The following is a 19,149-nucleotide window of genomic DNA, read 5'->3' as shown; positions in this document are numbered from 1 at the left end:
GAAAGAATAGGTACATAATTGAAATTGGTGAAGTATTATAAAAAATAATAATGATTTTGTTCTCGGAAAAGGCAATCTCATTAAAATTGTCCTTGAATTGTATCACGTTGTAGGATGAATTGAGGATACTCTGAACTTCTAAATTATTTTGAACAAAGTAATTTTTTGTTTTCTGTTTGGCTGGACGTGATGGGGGAGAAAGATATCCTGTTCATTTTCTTCATTCGATTTTTATAAGGACATGACTCGTGACTAATATGATACCTTTTAATTATGAACAATACTTAGGTACTAAAAGTCAGCAATTAAAAAATTTGACAGGTATTTATTTTTTACAAAATAGAAAAATTATCTCTTCGTATGCATTTCCCTTTTTAATTTAGTGGTGGTAAGCATGTATTGAAGATAACACATTCAACTATAAATGTCACAAATTACTGGCTGTTGTCAATGTTAGAAAAATACCATCAATATTTTCAAAGGATGCCCAAAAAATGTCAAACATTTCTATTGGGACTAGAAGAAGCTGTGTCAAAGTTTCTTAACATCTCATCATGCCACCCATATGGAAAAACAGCATGCCTCCTGTCAATATAGACATAATGGCCTCCCAAAGCAGTATCAAGAACAAATAATACGACCCCTGCGAAAGGCAGTGGCCTTTGCTCTCTCTAGTTAACTAATTTAACGGTCATGATACTTGTGATTCTTCTCGATGATATCTTGATGAATTATTCACGTTTTACCTGCCCCAATTTAAAACATTCCATTGTCAGACAACAATCTAAGTCGATGATATCCATTAATAAATGTGGGCAACAGATGCTCATATCTTACCTGCTCGTCATCTGCGAAGATACTTTTTAAGTGTTTGATGCAAACTGACCTCCCAAGGAAGCTTGGCCAAATGCTCAACTATCGTGTCAGCTGCGTAATACGATTCAAGCTGCCTTGCCTCCAGAATTTTGTACTATTAACATCGTGCGGTTTCTTGAGGTATTTCCATCTTATACAGATAACCAGATGGTATTTCCATCTTATACAGATAACCAGACGAATCGTATTCATCAATATGTCCTAAAATAATTTCTAAATAAGCAAAAAGAGCCAATCAACTTAATTTGGTACTACTTCATGAGAGCTTAACAATGGCAAGGCTTTTATAATCTAAAGGATGAGCTTGTAAAAAAGAATAATGACTATAAATAGACAAAATAAACCTTTGAAATAAAAGTGCATGCTTTGAAGTTGTCGTTAATCAGCAGCAAAAGACTATCTTGATGCAACTGTCCCCCAAATGACTTCTTTTAATCCATCTCGTGCAATCATACTTGATCCTGACAGGTCAAAAAATACTAGGTTATCAAGAATTGAATGGTTATCATAAGAAAACGAGTGTTTAGCAGCATTATTCAAAGAATCTACTCAAATAAATCAACCTTCAAAGCATGGGTAGTGACTAAATAATTTTTCTGAAAAAAGAAGTTGAGAACTGAGAAATAAGCAGGGACATGAACATGTGAAATTGGAAAGAGTTTCCCAGACTAAGAAGGCTTTACAATATTGTTCTAAGTAGTGACACCAGTAAGCTGGCACATAATGGTAATTGACTGTCCATAATAATATAATTGGAATACAATTACTGCATCTTCGCAATTAACTTTTTTTTTTTTTGTTGTTGTTGAAAACATCTTAGCAAATTACTTGGGCACATAATGTCCAGCATCTTAGCAAAAGTTAAGGATCGTGTCATCCTAATCAATCTTATACCAACACAAGCTACTGAGCTACAAGTGAGAAGTTGCTTACTAAGATGCTCACATTTACATGTTACTGTTAGTATCCTCTTCACAAACTCCACGGTGTTCTGTTGGGCCTTCCAGTATCAGCAACTTCTCGATTTCAAGTTCCCAACTCCAGACGCTCCTTTTCTAGACAAGGACAGAACCTTTTATTGATATAGTGAAAATTTTTAAAAATATAAAGCCCCTTGGAGCCCCAAAAAAAAAAAAAAACACTCCAATTGGAGTTAAATAAAAATAAAAAAGGGTGTAATTGCAAAACTAATGTGTAAAAGAACATAAAAAGGGAGCATTAAACCTAGATAATGTGGTTAGATGATGAAATGACAAGAACACCTTAGATAATGTGGACTGTGTATCATTCTCAACTCATTTTGCTATCCTCAATTAGTAAATTACCATTTGGGAGGTAGACTATTGGCAGTACAAGGTTGAATGGAAGGTAATTTACATGGAAACTAAATTCAATACTAGCACTTCTCTAAAATGTCAAAAACCATAAAAATCGGCACGGTTTGTATTCTTTCATTTTTCTCGATGAAAGTTTGTTTTCCATAAAGAAAAATAAAAAATATAAATTGGCACTGAAAATTTACTAACCTAGTAAAATATTTTCTGAAGTTTAAAGGAGAGATCTACCAGCTGCCACTACCATATTCTTCTTCAATTTTGCTTTCATGCTTTCCAAATTTTGATGACGACCTTCTAATTGTTTACATCTCGAAAATCTTGAAATTATTGGAAAAAACCTGGACAAAAAGAAAAAGTTGTTAGCTTTCTGAGTGCTATCTGTCCTAAGATGAGGACATTATGGTTAGAAAATAAGAAGAGGAAGCAAGATGTTATGATGACATTGACGAAAAAATAATAACATAAGTTCTTAGATTTAACGTGTAAAGTTTGAAGTTGAACCTTGAGTTGTGAATCCTAGCAGCTCCACTTCCGTTCCATAAGTTCTGCCACTGTTGCAGGTCAAAACTACTAGAAGCTCTTAGTAAAAGTGGTTTTCTATTATCAGGCTATCCAATGCCTCAAATAACACCAGCCCACTCTAAGATGAAAAATCATCGGATTGTTGACCCAAGTTGCTTGGTAATATCATAAAACTTGCATCAATTATGCAAATGTGCTTATAGGACATCCAAACAATAAAATTAGCTCCTAAGTAGTTGCTTTTTGTGCCAACATGTACATTCCCATGACACTGAGCAAGAAGCTTTAGATTAATAGAGCACGGAATACCGTTGATGCATATAAAACTGAAAATCCATTTTCAAGTTTTGATCATTGTATAGGGAAAAATATCGGATGAGGCTCTTTTATTTTTGTCTCTCACCAAGAAGACATTTCTCAATTGCTTCATCACAAAGATTAAGAGTTATCTCCGTATTTCCTTCTTCATAGTATATATCAACAAAGATATTGTATATTTCTCTATCAGAAACCAACCCCTGTCCTCTCATCTCTTCAAAGAGTTCCCTCGCCTCCAATATTTTCTTTTTCTTGTAAAATCCTTTTATGAGTGCATTGTATGAAGTAACTGAGGGAATATATCCTTTTTCAACCATTTCTTTATGCAAAAACCATGCCTCTTTCATATTCCGTGCTTTGCAATGCCCTTTTATTAAAATATTGTAGGTGTTGCTATCAGGCATCACTCCTTGATCCCGCATCCCCTTGTAAATCTTACTTGTAGCATGCATATTATCTTTAATGCAATATTGCTTCATAAGATTATTGTATGTTGTTGCATTGGGCATGATGCCCTTCTCTAGCATCCATCCCAAGAGCATATTACCATCTTCAAGCATTCCCAACATACAAAATCCATTCATTAAAACATTAAACGTAACAACTGTTGGTGGAAGTCCTCTATCCAACATCTCCTGAAGAAGTTTATGAGCCTTAACGATATCTCCTGATCTACAATAAGCATCAATGATCGTGGTATAAGTGATAGTATCAGGATAAATCCCAGCCACCTCCATCTCTTCCATCAATCTTATTCCTTGTGCAATATTTCCAGCTTTGCAAATACAATTAATAATTGAGTTATAAGTGCACACATTTATCTGAAGGCCTTTTTTGCGCATCTCATCCAAAAGTTCATTTGCTGTATCTAGTTCTCCATGCTTACAAAGGCCATCAATCAGAGCACCGTAAGTAACAATATTTGGAGTTAGCCCCATTTGAATCATCTCATTGTGAAGAGAAAATGCTTTCATCATCTCACCTGCTTTGCAATAAACATTAATTAATGTTGTATAAGTAACTTCATCAGGCTTTAAGCCTCTACTAATCATTTCATGGAACAGATTTTCTGGTTCTATCACCTTTCCACTTTGACCAAATCCCTGGATAAGAGTTGTATAGGTTACATAATCAGGACTGATCTTCTTAAGCAGCATTTCATCAAACAATTTATTTGCAGTTTGAACGTGTCCTAATTTGTAGAAACCATGTATGAGAGTTGTGTAGACTACATTATCAGGGATAATCTTTCGAGAAATCATCTCTCCCAATACTTTTTCAGCTTCAAATGGCTTACCAATTTTACACAGAAGCAATATTATGCTATTGTAGGTATATCGGTTTGGCTTCAATCCATTTATCTGCATGTCATCTATAAGCTTCAAAGCCTTCTTGAGTTCTCCCAAATGACAATATCCACTAATCACAGTACTATAACTAACAACATCAGACGTAGAACTCCTGAATTCCATCTGCAGCAGTAATCGATGGGCTTCTTTTATTTTACCCAATTGACATAAAGAATAAATAATGATGTTATATGATGTAGTATTCCAACAAATACCATATTCACTGAAAACCTCTATTGCCATCTCTAGTCCTTCAGAATTGCGAGCAATGCGACTAAGGAAGAAATTACAAGAGTCGACAGTAATAACCAATCCATAGCTCAACAATTTATCCAATAGTTTTCTTGCTTCACTGAATAAACCGATTTCAACAAGAACTAGGAAAAAGATATCGAATGTAATGGGATTTGACCCCCAATCCTTGTACGTGTATATCAACCGGTCTGTAAATTGAGCCACTGTAACACCAACGTCCAATTTTGAGCTGATGAAATAATCACGAACTAGCTCATGAGCCATTCTAAGGTCATTTGATGCCACGGCAATGTGAATAACAATGCAACGGGCCTCCAGTGATGGATCCCTACGAACCCGTGCCCAATCAAAGAAAGCCAAAACCAGATTATAATCATTCCTAATGTTCATCAGCACCCAAATCAGATGATGATGCCTAAAGTTGGATTCATGGGGCTTCAGAATGCGTTTGAGGGGCTCAGAACGACGCAACTTAATTGCAGCGGTGATGTAACTGACGAGTTCAGTATCTCTAATCGTAGGTTTCTTGGGAGAATAATCAGGAAACGGTCTGGTTTGAAGCAAACACGAAGACGGAACTCTTCGACTCAACCATCTTCTAGAGAATAAGAACGGAAGAAAACTAAATGTGGAGGCTGAATTAGAAGAAACCTGTAAGCAGTGAACCCAGAAGGAGACGACGCACCTCTTCGTGTGCGAGGGAAGAACCATCGGAGAAACCCTCTCCCATGTTCGACAAGGCAACTGCCAATAGCTATTCATTTGGGCTTCTACAGGACGAGATTGCCATGAAACAACACCTTTTTTCTGCGAAAATTGCACTGTTGCTGGAGATGGAACACCTCACTCTTCTCCAAACTGGCGCCACTGAAAAATCACAAATATTGGTTAAATTACCAGTGTAGTCCCTAAATTGTATACGACTTCGAAAACTGTACATTTACATTATTATTATTAATCTTTTTTTTACCGAACATTTGACAAGGAAACAAGTCAATTGCCCAAAAAATTTATTTATCCATCTACAAAATTTTCAATCCCTGAATTCAGTTTCAGTTAATTCATTTGATTCTGATTTTGAAGTCGGAAGGTCCCCTCCTACTATGTCTTTTGTACTAAAATAAAACCTGAAATTATTTTATATTTTATAAAATATCAAATAGAAAATGAACTTCGGACTAAGGTACTAAATTTCGAAATTTAGTCATCAAATTTGATATTTAATAGACTTATTAACACATTTTAAAATTCAAAAGACGTAATAGACCTAAATGACCAATTTTATAATTTATAATTTATACTTTATACTTTTATAATAATTTCTCAAATGTGACCTTTTAAACCACTTTAAGAAAATTATTTTGAATTTTGTATTTTATTTGGAATAAGAAAAAATTGAAAGAAATGTAATTGTTTTATTTTCTTCTCTATTTGAATGCTCGCGGAAAATGAAGAGAAAATTTTTACTAACATTGACTTTTAATGATTAATGAAAAATCAAAATATGATTAGCTGGAATTAAATTATGGAAATTCATGTAATAAGAAAGAATTAATTTGAAATCCACGTGGAATTCAGTGATGATAGCTGGGCTTACTGGAAGCGGTGAGCCCAGAAGTAGAGTTGGGCCTGATGTAATGGGCCTACCCCTTCTTCCAAGTTCTAACTGGTTCTGATATTCAATTCACCGTTCGGATTCCCGACTCGACAAGAAAGAAAGGAGTGATCGATGAATTGATGCTCCATTTCAGTTTCCTCTCCCAAGATAGAAGATTCTCCTCCTGCAGGTGCTACACCCACTGTGTAACTTCAACTACGAGCTTCGCATTCATCGACCATGGGCACGGTTGAAGTTCTCGTGGCTCAAATCCAAGGGTTGTCCAGTACGGCCGGCGATATCTCACGCCTCCACACTCTTCTCAAGCAATCAGAAGAACTGCTTCACACCGACACCGCTTCTTTACCTTCCGCATTGACTCAACTTGATGCTTCCAAACACTCTCTAGGATATCTCTACGTTCTGTAAGTTTTTCTTCTCTCAACTATTCTATCTGTATTCTGGTTCTTTAGGCTAATTAGGGTCCCGCCTGCTACCCTGTATATCACGCCACTATCAAGATTTATTCCTGCCAGTAGGAAATTGTGTTGGACGATCATTTCCTTTGGTAAAATTTTGAAGCGACGGAGTTAAAGAATTGGCGTTTGATGGTTTGGATTTTGTTAGGATAACACTCATCTTGGATACGACTTCTAATGGCCGCGACATCCTATGTTCAGATTATTCTAGGCCTTGATTTTGAGTATATGGTTGGAGCAGTAATGGGAATGCATCTGATTAAATCCTTTACCATTTTCATTACTGAATATGTGCGCAGAGGGGATTGATCTATTATCTATAATATCTTCTTGAAATAATTCGCAGAGAGGCATGCACGTCCGGACCAATTTCACAAGAGCAATCCAGTTCAACTGTTCTGACTATTTCAAGATTTATCTCTTCTTGCAACCCAGAGCAGATTCGCTTAGCACCTGAAAAATGTAATCATCGTGAACTTTAAACGTTATTATTATTAACAGATGGGAGTGCTGCCGTCTGGATTTTCCACAATCTATTATCACATTCTGCTGATTCTGCAGTCGTCTCTGTTTGCAAGAGGCTCAAAGAACAAGTTTTGCTACTTGAGGCTCCATTAAGAGGAGTGGCTCCACTTCTTACTGCTATTAGAAAACTCCAGACCTCCTCAGAACACTTAACTACTTTACATCCGGAGTTTCTTCTTCTTTGCGTATTAGCAAAGTGCTACAAAGCTGGCAGATCCATTTTGGATAATGATATTCTCGAGGTTGATCAACCGAGGGACCTGTTTCTTTATTGTTATTACGGGTGAGTTGCTTGTCTTCTTCACGTTAAGCTCTTAAATGATGTATTTCTTTCATCATTACAGTATCGCATCAGTGTTATCCAATTGGGAGAGGATTTTTGTAACTCCCACGGATAGGGATTTTCTCCTCCTTTTGTTTTCTTAATTTCATATATCAATGAAATCGTTTCCTTAAAAAAAAATTAAAAAAATAAATGATGTATTTCTCATTCTTTGATTAATATTTTCTTGCCTGAGATGCATTTTATTATCTTCATGTACTCAGTCAACTTTTTTAGTCCTGCCTATGTTATTCCTCGAAGTTTTGGTGGTTCCTGTTAAAGCCTAGTACTTTGTGGTATAAGACTATAGTGAGCGAGTTAATACCGGTGACATCGTGCTAATTGGAATATGACTATAATGACGTGAGGAACTTTGAGGTACTCATGAAAGTCTATTTTTGGGGTCTCCCTTGCTTTTCCAAATTCTGGAACCTCACCCATAGCACTTTTGGTTGGTACACTGCTCTGCCAACGGATCCCCCTCTCCTCATTGAAGCTACTCTAACCGGACACCCATTTCAGAGAAAGCTCTTCTTTGGCAGAACTTTATGCATGCTTTCCTTTGGGTCACTTGGAGAGAACGCAACCAACGCATCTTCAGCGACAAAACTCTCCCTTTTGAAATTTTTTTTTGAAGCTATAGTCTTTACAGTCATTACTTAGTGTAAATCCTCCCCTATGTTTCACAACTATAGCTACACTTCCCTTTTAGCCAATTGGGAGTGCTTCATGTAATCGTCCTTTAAGGCTTTTGTAATTTCATACATCAATGAAATTGTTTATTTCATAAAAAAAAGAAGTTTACCTTTGGAGAGGGATCCTAAGGAAGGGTTATTAGCCAGGTGATGGTCTTATTGATTGCTTTTCCCATCCCTGTAACCTTCCCTATGAGAAAGGAACATTCATTGCCTTAGTTCTCTCTTTGGGAGTTCTACTTCATATGACTTTCACTTTAAGATGTCTTTTTCTGATACAGAAGCTCTTGAGTTGTCCTATCTACTTTCCCTTCTGCATGTTTATCTTTGCATGAGGTATATGTGTTTGGACCCTCAACTTTTCTGGAGTGTTTTATTGTCAATATTTTCTCATTGGTTTCTCATAAAATATATAAAATAAGGCCTCTCGAGACTTCATTTATAAAATTATTTAACTGTCCTATTAAAGACATTTATTTAATTGGGAAGCAATAAATTTTGTTTAACAAGCTCGTTGTAAGTTGTGACAAATCTATCATCTTCTGAATGACATTGTCCTTTTAATAAAATGTGATACACGATTTAGTTTTATGCGATCATCCATACGCTGAGATTCAATTTTGTCTTTCCCCATAAATAGGGATTCTCTGACGATATCTTTCTTATGATAATGTGACAGGGGGATGATATGCATAGGACTAAAGCTATTTCATAAAGCGCTTGAGCTTCTTCATAATGTTCACCATCTAAATGGAACTCTTTCCTTTTATATTATTGATATTGATTTATTTAACATGCTTCTGCATGATCTGAAAACCACTATCCTTATTTTGTTACAGGTTGTAACTGCTCCGATGCCAACAATAAATGCTATAGCTGTTGAAGCATACAAAAAATACATTTTGGTCTCACTCATTTACAATGGACAAGTATGCTATTCTTTATATATGCTTTATTATTAGTTTGTATTATTGGTTCTAAGGCCTTGAATATTTGGAAATGTGAAATGAATATCTGGACGTTGGTTCTTGCTTCTTACATATATACAATAGTTGTACAGTTGTCAGATCTTAGCATTACTAAATATTCTTGTGTCTCATGCTTTATGTTTTGGCTTTCTATGGCTCTGCTGTCTCCATATTTGGCACCTTTCTGTTGGCAACTGTTACCTAGAAACATGCTACTACAGTAAAAGTGAGATTTTCCATCAAGGAGGAGGTGGCCACAAGTAATTATGCACTCAACAAGGATGTAATGTGTGATCATTGTTGGATTTTGACTAATGGAGCAAATTAACTTGGATTTTCATATCATAGAATTTTTAACTTAACAATGCTTATCTGCATAGTGGTTCTTGTTGCTTTTTTATTTGCTCATATTCTTTACAGCTTTAAATCACTTTGTAGCTTATGTGTTCCTATGATGTTATGGAGACTAATATGCCTATACATGCATTTGGTGGCAGTTTTCAACCAGTCTCCCGAAGTACACTTCTTCAGTAGCTCAGAGAAATTTAAAAAACTTCTGTCAGGTATTGTAAATTGAAGTACATCTCTTCTTTCATGGACAGATTAAGTATTTTGATACTAGGTTAATGTAATTCATTACATGAATATTACTTTTTTAATGTTTGATTTCAAGCTACTAATTTAGCAAAATCTCATTAAGTTTTGGCGAAAATGACTGTACCTCATTTTGAATGTGTAGGAATTACTGATCATTTTTGGGTTTAGTTATCAAATCCACAAATTAAGATCATTATTATTAATGCAACGATGAATCTGTATTTACTTGAAATTAGAAATTTGCTTTTAGGATAAGATTCCATATAGTAGTTTTCCTCCTTCAATGGTGAGTTTATTTATTTATTTATTTTTGATAAGAATCTGCACTTTTATTGAGAAGAATGAAAAGAAAAACAAGAAGGGCATACAAAAAAACAGCCCCAAAAGAGGGCACCCATTAAAGAAAAGGGGTTCCATCCAAAATAATATCTAATTGATAATTACAAAAGGCTTTAGAGACCGAAGCCCGCAAAGAAGTCTTAAACCTAACAAGGTCCCAAATAGAATCCAACGTCTTCTCCACCCCCCTAAAAATTCTATTGTTCCTCTCCAGCCAAATACCCCACAAAGTAGACAAAAAACCCACCTGCCACATGAACCGCCCCCTATCACGAAAAGGAAGGGAAAGCAGCACCTCCTCCAAAAACACCCTAATATCCCTAGGAAGGGCTAGCTCTACCCCAAAACAGTAAAAAAAACGAAGCACCATGACAAATGCTGGAGGTCTTCAGAGGCCCCTCTGCAAAGAACACACCACTGCGGCATACTGGTGGGTTTATATAGATGCATGAGCAATGCAGTTCTTTATTACAATCCTGAAAAATTGACAACCTAGCTCGAGAGACATGCTTCTAGATTGTATTTAGGTAGAGCACAATCCCGTTTCTGATTGTAGCAGCATTGCTGGAGAAAGTGAACAAATTGCTTTAGAGGTTTGGTGCTGGTCCCATTTGATATATTTTTGCAATCAAATTTTGCTGATGGAAACTGTGCATAAGGGCTGAAGGGAAAATGCATGAGCAGATTCAGTTGCCACAAGCCCCCCATAACTTCAGTAGACATTTTCTTTTCTGGATTGGGAGAGGGGGAGTTGGGAGAGCAGGCAGTGGCAGAGGTTACTCTACCCTTGACGATCAACCAGTTGTGTGTTTGGAAGTTATTTTTGCCAATTTACCCACGTAGCCGATGTGGTGCATTATCCCCATCCCCTCACTTTTGACCGTGACTGTAGCTATAAGAATACTTTTCCCCCTCTGTGATCCAAGTGATGTCTCCAAGCTACTTTGATTTATTTATTGTCTGTTTCCTCTTTTACAGCCCTACATTGAATTGGCAAATAGTTATAGCACGGGAAATATTACCGAATTAGACACTGCTCTTCAAACAAACAAGGAGAAATTTGAAAGTGTAAGAATTCCTTTTTCATTTATTATCACTTCAGATGGTCTAATTAAGTGGTATATATATATGCAGAGAAGAGAACTTAGTTATTTAGATCTTGGTTTATGGATCTATAATCTGAATGATTTTGGGTCCTTGATATGAGGTATTGGTTTTGTTATTACCAGGACAACAATCTTGGACTCGTGAATCAGGTTGTATCTTCTATGTATAAGCGCAACATTCAGAGATTAACACAGACGTACTTGACCCTCTCTCTCCAAGATATAGCCAATACTGTTAAACTCAACAGCCCAAAGGAAGCTGAAATGCATGTACTACAAATGGTAATTTCAGGATCGCCGGATTAGTCTATTAATCTATTCATCAACCTCCATCTCTAGTAATATCAAAGTTTTGTACAATTTTAGATCCAGGACGGTGAGATTTTTGCAACAATTAATCAGAAAGATGGAATGGTCAGATTCCTTGAGGATTCTGAGCAGTACAAATCCAGCAAGATGATTGAACATATTGACTCGTCAATCCGGAGGTATGATGTTTGGAATTGAACGATTGTAGTATGATGAAATGGATGTTGTTGGAGTTATTATATGAAAAAAACTACCTTATTTTGTAGAGCTTTGTGGCAAGATAAGCTGCATTGGCTCAGTTGCCATATTTATCGCGATTTATGACTAAACAGACGTCTGATATTGGTTATACGTACTTGGTTTTGGTCTGACCATACTTGATTGTTCTTTTCCCACCTTCCTCTGTTCATTACAGGATAATGACACTTGCGAAGAAATTGACTACTATGGATGAAAATATATCATCTGATCCTCTGTATTTGGCAAAGGTGAGCATCTCCAACTTAAAATTTCATTATACTAATATATAAGTAGGTAACTAAAAGGTTTTTTTCTTGTCTTCAGGCTGGAAGAGAGAGGCAGAGATTCGATTACGATGACTTTGACTCTGTTCCTCAAAAATTTAATGTTTGAATGTTAACCACCCTATGTACTATGAATTTTGATGGGGGCAATGGAAATTGATTCGTATTTTATCTCGTTCCAAGAGACAAAGCCTTTCAAGGCCATTTGCTCCTTATGAGAAGTGTATGTTTGTATTCCATCCTCTTTCCTTAAAAACTAATTTTGTGTTTGCTTTATTGAAAGTTTTATTGCATGTAATATATTGAAATCGTGAGCCAAACATCTTTCAAACAATTGGAAATAGTCTAGAAAAGGAAAATTTGGGAGAACGATATCTATAAATGAGAAGTGTTGTATCTGGCCTTGCATGAGATATGTATGGAATTGAAGTTGTCATTTAACTCAGATCTTTGAGTTTGAACAATGATGTTACCTGGGCGGTTTAACCTACACGACAAAGGAGAAAATCTCCAAGAATTATCAAAGAAATAAGTATGTCATTACAAGAGATTAACCTCTATTCATAGAGGAATTAATGAACATCTAAGTATTTTAACAATTCAACAAAAAATCTAGACCAAAAACTGCCAAATGGAGAAGGCATCAACATCTCATAAAGTTGATGGAAAAAAAAAATAGTATCATAAGCTTAAATCCTTAACTTGGTTCTCCACATATCTCCTACAACCTGCCTTGGCTGCGGGTTATCGGGTCCTCGGTCCCGCTGCCCTGAAGTAAAGTACAAATATCCATCCCAAAAACCAGTTAGTGTGGTTTTTATGCGGTAAGGAAGCTTTCCAATCACTGACCAAGCCTGCATTTGTTGGGGAAGGAAAAAAAAAACAAGATCATTACACAAACAACATTGTTTAGAGAGAGAGATTTGTTCAAAGATAGATATCGGTTCATACTAATGAATCAAAATCGAATCGGAAGACCTCCCCAACCAAGATCATCCGTTTGGTAATTGGGTGCTTTTCGGTTGTACCACCGGAGACGATAAGTGAATTATTGACAATAACCCAAGCACACTCAATATGAGAATCGGGTTTTGGCATGGGAGTTAATGTTTTCCATTTCATTTCATCATCCAGCATGTAAACATCACCATAAACAACCTGAAACATGAAAAAATGAAGGCTATTAATGATCAACAATAATCTCTGTGAGTTCTTGGGGATAATATAAAATCTGACCTACACATGAACTAACATGATATGAATATTATAAGCCAGCTTATCAGCTATCTAGTCACAATTCACAACTCTTACGATTATATTCAAACATACCTCATGCCTACGGGAGCACTTAAAAATAGGTGAACCGGGTTTGGCCATAAAGTCGCCTTCTTGACCACCGATAACAAAAAGCCGATCATTGGCCACGACACAAGCCCTGGACAATGTCAAATAGCAGTATTGGAATGCGTTAGATGAAGCGTTTTGAAATATATGGATTGCCTAAAACACTGGAACTGTTAAATGACTAATTTGTCTCGTTTGTGAACATAATTTTGACAATTTTGATTAGAATAAAAAAGGGTGTCCGAAAACCTGTGTGGTCCTCCACGGGGTATGGGCACTTCATCCCGCCACTTCTTCTCCAATGCTTTACCATCTTTTACAGCAATGCTCCAGTGCTCCAATCCAGGTGTATGGCGGTTTTCCTTGCTACCACCCATCACATGGAGTCTTCCCCTCCATAATTGCGTTGCTGGAGCATACCTGCAAAATGTTGTGTTAAAAACTTTCAATTTGCGATGGCAGAATATCTTTTCTACCCTAAGCTTCTGAACTGAAAGCTAATACATCACAAAAAGATTTTCGTGTGTTCAGATAAAGATCTCGGATCAAAAACTGATTGCACTATGGCAGCAGCCAGTATGTAACTCTTTCAGGATTTGCAAGTTTACTTATTTGGTGCAATTTCAAGTTGTTTTTCTATTAGATGTGCAATTTGAAACTACACATTGAGACAAGCAGCAGGTCCAGTCCAAGAAATATGATAGGCCCTGTACCCTCCATATTAAAAATAATGTATCAGATGCCCAACCTCCTAATATATTAATAAATTCTTATGCTCATCCATATTATCGTTTGCTTCTATTATTTTCTTCCTGAATCTAAGTTTACAAATACAAAGCTTATCACAACATTTAGAGAGTGTTTTGGCACACAAATTACCCTTTTGTAATAAGACGGGCTTATTGGCATGTGAGTTTGGTTATCCTAAAATACAAAGTTGCCTAATCTCAAAAACAATGTAAACCTTCTTTATTATTATTTTTTTTTAATAAGAAACTGAGCTTTCATCGAGAAAATTGAAAGAGTATACAGGGGCTAAAAAAACCAAGCCCACCAAAAAAGTATTCAAGTTAAGAAGGGACCCAATCCAAAAGAATGATACCTAACTGATAATTACAAAAAGTCTTAGAAACCGACACCCATATAGATGTATTAAATCTAACTAGATCCCAAAATTCTTCAATACCTCTCCACCCCTTAAAAATTATGTTATTCCTCTCGATCCATATACCCCACAAAACAGTAAAAAAAAAAAAAAAGACTGCCACAACAGCATCTCCCTACCTCGAAAAGGGAAGCAAAGCAAAATCTCCTTCACCATTGCCCTACATCCCCTGTTAGCTAAGGAAACCCCACAAACTTCTGGGAACCGCCCCAAATAGACTGTGCAAACTGGCGGCTCCAGTATATGGTCAAGGTCCTTGTGAGCGTTTTTGCGAATGACACATCACTGGAGACCCAACAAAAAGGAAGAACATCTCTGAATATGACCAACAATGTAAACTCATATCACCTAAACCTAGACCTATGAGACCCATATTTATACTTTAAATATAAATTAACTTTTACAATCCATAAACCAATAAACCAATAAACCGAGTTTTTATACTGTGTTAATTTACACAAATTAACACTTCTCAACCAGATTTCATAAACTCGGGCTTTTTAGTCCAGACGTGGATAAAGAGATAAAATCACAATGCAAGGAACTAATCCATACCCACAGAACCCACTAAACAATTGATCAAGCAGAATACGGTTTCAGAAAAATTATGAGGACAATCGATAATGGACAATGAAATTTTGCCTGGTAAGAGCATAACTTTCTGCAGGAACAACAACATGGTTTGTACACTTCATAAAAAAGTTGCATACCTAGGAGCAGGTAATGGAGGCATACTATTCCACTTCTTCGTCTCAGTGTCAAGCACGAATGTCCGAGCTGTAGGCCCTCTGCATTGGGGTCCGTATTGTCCCGATACCACGTAAATGTATCTGCCATCACTTGCTACTCCTAAATGAGAATGTGCCATCTCTTTAGGCATATCAAACTTCCCAACCCATGTATTATCGGTGAAGTTGAACATGTCAACATGAGAATGCACCTACAAAAATATTAAAATATCAATAATGTAGAACTACCATATTAACAAAATTGAGGCTGAGCAAATATGATGACACTTTCAACAACCCAATCACGAGTCGTCTAAGCTGAAAGAAGCGGAGGAGATATAATATGTTATTCTCTCTCTTTTAGGATTTCAAGAAAACCTGATATACGTTGGACATTAAAATCCTAGATCAAAAGCCAAGGAGTAGAACTGAAAAAAGCAATCAGTTCATAAATTAATACACAATCAAAGATGCTTTACAAGGATTGCAAAAAGATTCTTACATATTCGATGGTTCCATATCCTGCAAACACGTAAAATATATTCTTAATCTGAATCGCTGCTCCATCAAGACGAGGTACAGGGGCTGATGGCATCTCCTCCCATTCTAAATCAGGTGCAGGTAAATCAAAATAGGTTCCAGGCAAGAATTTTCTAGAATCAATCCTCTTTTCTTCTAGAGTAGATACTTCCTACAAAATATGAGTTCGTAAGATCGATTGAATCCGACAAAACGCCAAAAAAAATAATTCAAAAAATGAAATCGCGCGAAACGAACTGGGATTGAATTAGTAAGTCTCACCTTGCCAGCATTATCAGTCGATTCATCTGGTACAACTGGAAACTTGGTTCTCTCGAGCGCCCAATTTGATGCAATGGACAAATACGCAGAAGATGAAGAGGAAGACGATGTCCAAAGAATATCTGCAATGAGAGCGGAGCCCAGAAGACCGGCACAAGTTAGCAGAAAGACTAATTTCTTGGTATAAGAAGCGTTCTTTTGATGATTTCTGGTCATTTCTAGTCCAAACTATGGAACCCATGATCGACACAAGTAGAAATAGGAAGAAAAATGGAGAAAAGAGAGAGCCTGGGAGAACCCAAAACTTGGGCACCGCTGGTTTAGAAGCCATACTGCGCAATTGCAGCACACAGCTTTTTAGATTTTCTGCAAGAGAAACGCGGTGGAAATGGATTCGGAAATTGAATCAATTTACCTGAAAAAGTTTCCATTTTGTTCAAATGATCTAAATTATAAAAATTGACTTAACTGACCCAGTTTTAATTTTTCTGACATTTTAGAGAGTCTGCAATTACGAATATACCCCCAAATGAATTGAACTACAACAAATCTGGCACAGAATCACCTAGGTTGGTGTAATTAAGACCATGGGCGAGTTCCACTTGATTCATGGCCATAAATTTATTAAAGTACCACCAACTTAATAATTCCCCACCAAATTTTTGTACTATCATTTATTATATACCCACACATTCTCACCGAGTGTAGAGAATAAAAGTACGTTTCAGTCCGTATTGTTCAGAAGCACATCTTTCACGTGGTTTTGAAGAACTTCCATACCTTTTCCAACATTTTTCACATCTTGAATCCATTAAAGGAAGTCAATTTTTCATCTCTGACACCTTGAACGAGGTTAGTTTTTTATTGGTTCATAATATTGTTTTCAATTCGTCTAGAATATGATGTATTTAGTTGGAGTGAATGGAATTTCTGAATTTTTGTCAGTATTTTTGTGGGTAAAAGAAGTTACGTAAGTCAATGATTCATGACCGTGTTTATTCGTTTAATGGCCGTGGTCAATGGTTTTATGATTAACGGCCGTGGTTTTAGGTCGATTGCATACAGATATCCTTGATCGGCTGACGACCATGGTCCATTTTGTCGATTCTTGACCGGGGTGTTTAGGACCACGGCCGTGGTTGTGTGATTAATGGTCGTGGTCATGAGTAAAGACATTGACACAAGACAACCACGAGCTTTAATTTTCAACACCACGGCCTTGAATGCAGACAACCACGAGCATGAATTCACTACACCACGGCCATGAATTGATAATATTATAGCAATTTTCAACACCACGGCCTTTAATTTTCAACACCACGAACTTGAATCTAGATAACCACGAGCTTTAATTTTGAACACCACGACCTTGAATGCAGACAACCACGGGCATGAATTCACTACACCACGACCATGAATTGATAATATTATGGCCGTGGTGCCTGCATTTATTTGAATTCACTACTCCAGTTTTTCATTACATGTACCTCTGTTTATCTTAACAACCCTCAAATCTAGTATGTCAACAACAATGGTTCAGAAATGCATTCAACTGTATACGATTAAAGAAATGGTCGTACAATAATAATAAGAACGTTGAACTATACAAAACATACTTCAGAACTATTACAAAAGTATTATTCAAATGATCGATTTGTTAGCCCAAAGCTGAACGGCAAATTGCCGCCTAAAAAATGACATCTTAGACTGTGTTAGGGTATCAAAGGAAGAGGCAGTGGCATCGTACTAAAAAAATTTGACACAAAATATACCGCAATCACCGCCCATGTCTTGCTGGGGTGCTGATGCGACACTACGGATGCGCCATGGCGTGAGTGGTATATTCGGCTTGTTTAGATGAACACTGGCCCTACAAATAAGTGCTGGTATAATAATGACCATCGGATTCAGCTCTGCTTCCAACTTGGACAGTCGGGTCATGGACATGAATGAGTCCCACACGATGAGCTCACCCTCTTCGAAGTCGATGCATATCATTACCCAGTGCTTTCCACCGATGTTATACGGTAGATAAACGACATCAACATCTATCCAACGCTTCTCGTAGTCCGAGTGAGTACCATCGCTGTAGCTGAGCACAGTCCTCGCTCTTCCTTCCCAGTCATATTCGGTCGCAACCCTTGAAGCAATGGCGTTATGAGATTGCATGCAGGCATAGACACCGTCCGTTCGTCTAAGAAAATTCTGTAACCAATACGACTATTAAATAAAAGGCGTATATGTGTATATATATATATTTATGTATATTGCGCTGTTAGAATAATAAAGTTTACCGAGAGTACTCGGTCACCGGTGGTGAACTTGCGGCGACACAAGTCCGGTCGCAATTCGAGTTTTTTACGCACGAACATGACCAACGAATCGATTACCTGCTAGGACCAACAATATATTTCATTTCGGTTCGAAATGAATGTACGAACATCCATATAACCGATTTCATCTATGGGAAGCAGTCATACCTCGCATGAACACCATTTTCTTGGTGTTAGAATATCCTGAAACCATTGCTTGCCTCGTTTTGCGTAGCATGTTGTCTGCGTTGATCGTGGGTTATTGGCATCATCCAGCCACTTCTGAAATTTGGAGTCCTGTTCCTTCGGTATATCGGCGACGAGATTGTAAACCATGACCTTCTTTCATTTACTTCCAACTTTAACTTCGAAGGACCCTCGAAGCTTCAATGGTGTTCTCCTCTTCCGTTCACCTCGACGAGGTGGGGGGGATTAAATGGCTGGGATAGAACGAGCATGTCCTCTGAATGATCGTCTGCCACGTGTGATGAGCTCTCTAGGGGTTGTGACTGAATGTCAAGGAGCTCATCCGATTCCGTGTCCGAAAAGTCATCGTATAGTTCGTCCTGTAAAACAGTTTAGTCACTAATTCAAACTATAGGTACCAAGTGAAGTGCATCAAAACTTTATAATTCGTACTTACCTCGGGTGTATGTGGAACTGGTATCTCCTTCGGATGTT

The 19,149-nt window shown here is 37.0% G+C and overlaps 3 protein-coding genes across 11 annotated transcripts; 1 reads left to right on the top strand and 2 right to left on the bottom strand.

Moving 5' to 3' along the window:
• Positions 1 to 399: 399 nt before the first annotated feature.
• LOC111006602 (Pentatricopeptide repeat (PPR-like) superfamily protein) lies at positions 400 to 5,554 on the bottom strand. 9 transcript variants are annotated; one of them, XM_088122591.1, is made up of 6 exons: positions 2,715 to 5,554; positions 2,403 to 2,551; positions 1,822 to 1,931; positions 1,221 to 1,337; positions 838 to 1,089; positions 400 to 746 (listed from the first exon to the last, which is right to left on the bottom strand). In XM_088122591.1, exon 1 carries the CDS (start codon positions 5,417 to 5,419, stop codon positions 3,122 to 3,124), a length of 2,298 nt encoding a protein of 765 aa, XP_087978717.1. In that variant the 5' UTR covers positions 5,420 to 5,554; the 3' UTR covers positions 400 to 746; positions 838 to 1,089; positions 1,221 to 1,337; positions 1,822 to 1,931; positions 2,403 to 2,551; positions 2,715 to 3,121. The 9 variants fall into 9 exon arrangements, with proteins under 9 accessions (XP_087978717.1, XP_087978718.1, XP_087978720.1 ...); XM_088122592.1 differs by having other exon boundaries at positions 838 to 1,077; XM_088122594.1 differs by having other exon boundaries at positions 838 to 1,036.
• Positions 5,555 to 6,346: 792 nt separating this feature from the next.
• COP13 (Proteasome component (PCI) domain protein) lies at positions 6,347 to 12,394 on the top strand. The gene is made up of 11 exons (XM_022277995.2): positions 6,347 to 6,679; positions 7,080 to 7,195; positions 7,295 to 7,541; positions 8,955 to 9,012; positions 9,115 to 9,204; positions 9,741 to 9,806; positions 11,158 to 11,247; positions 11,409 to 11,567; positions 11,652 to 11,773; positions 12,010 to 12,082; positions 12,159 to 12,394. Exons 1-11 carry the CDS (start codon positions 6,495 to 6,497, stop codon positions 12,225 to 12,227), a joined length of 1,275 nt encoding a protein of 424 aa, XP_022133687.1. The 5' UTR covers positions 6,347 to 6,494; the 3' UTR covers positions 12,228 to 12,394.
• A 224-nt stretch (positions 12,395 to 12,618) lies between these two features.
• Positions 12,619 to 16,532, bottom strand: LOC111006210 (kelch repeat-containing protein At3g27220). The gene is made up of 7 exons (XM_022277994.2): positions 16,157 to 16,532; positions 15,858 to 16,046; positions 15,338 to 15,567; positions 13,712 to 13,882; positions 13,448 to 13,553; positions 13,070 to 13,276; positions 12,619 to 12,972 (listed from the first exon to the last, which is right to left on the bottom strand). Exons 1-7 carry the CDS (start codon positions 16,370 to 16,372, stop codon positions 12,808 to 12,810), a joined length of 1,284 nt encoding a protein of 427 aa, XP_022133686.1. The 5' UTR covers positions 16,373 to 16,532; the 3' UTR covers positions 12,619 to 12,807.
• Between the last annotated feature and the right edge of the window lie 2,617 nt (positions 16,533 to 19,149).

The sequence above is a fragment of the Momordica charantia genome, assembly GCF_013281855.1.
Source record: "Momordica charantia cultivar OHB3-1 chromosome 4 unlocalized genomic scaffold, Mcharantia_2.0 BLBB01000004.1, whole genome shotgun sequence".
NCBI classification, from domain to species: Eukaryota; Viridiplantae; Streptophyta; class Magnoliopsida; order Cucurbitales; family Cucurbitaceae; genus Momordica; species Momordica charantia.
This window is presented reverse-complemented; position numbering and strand designations above follow the sequence as displayed.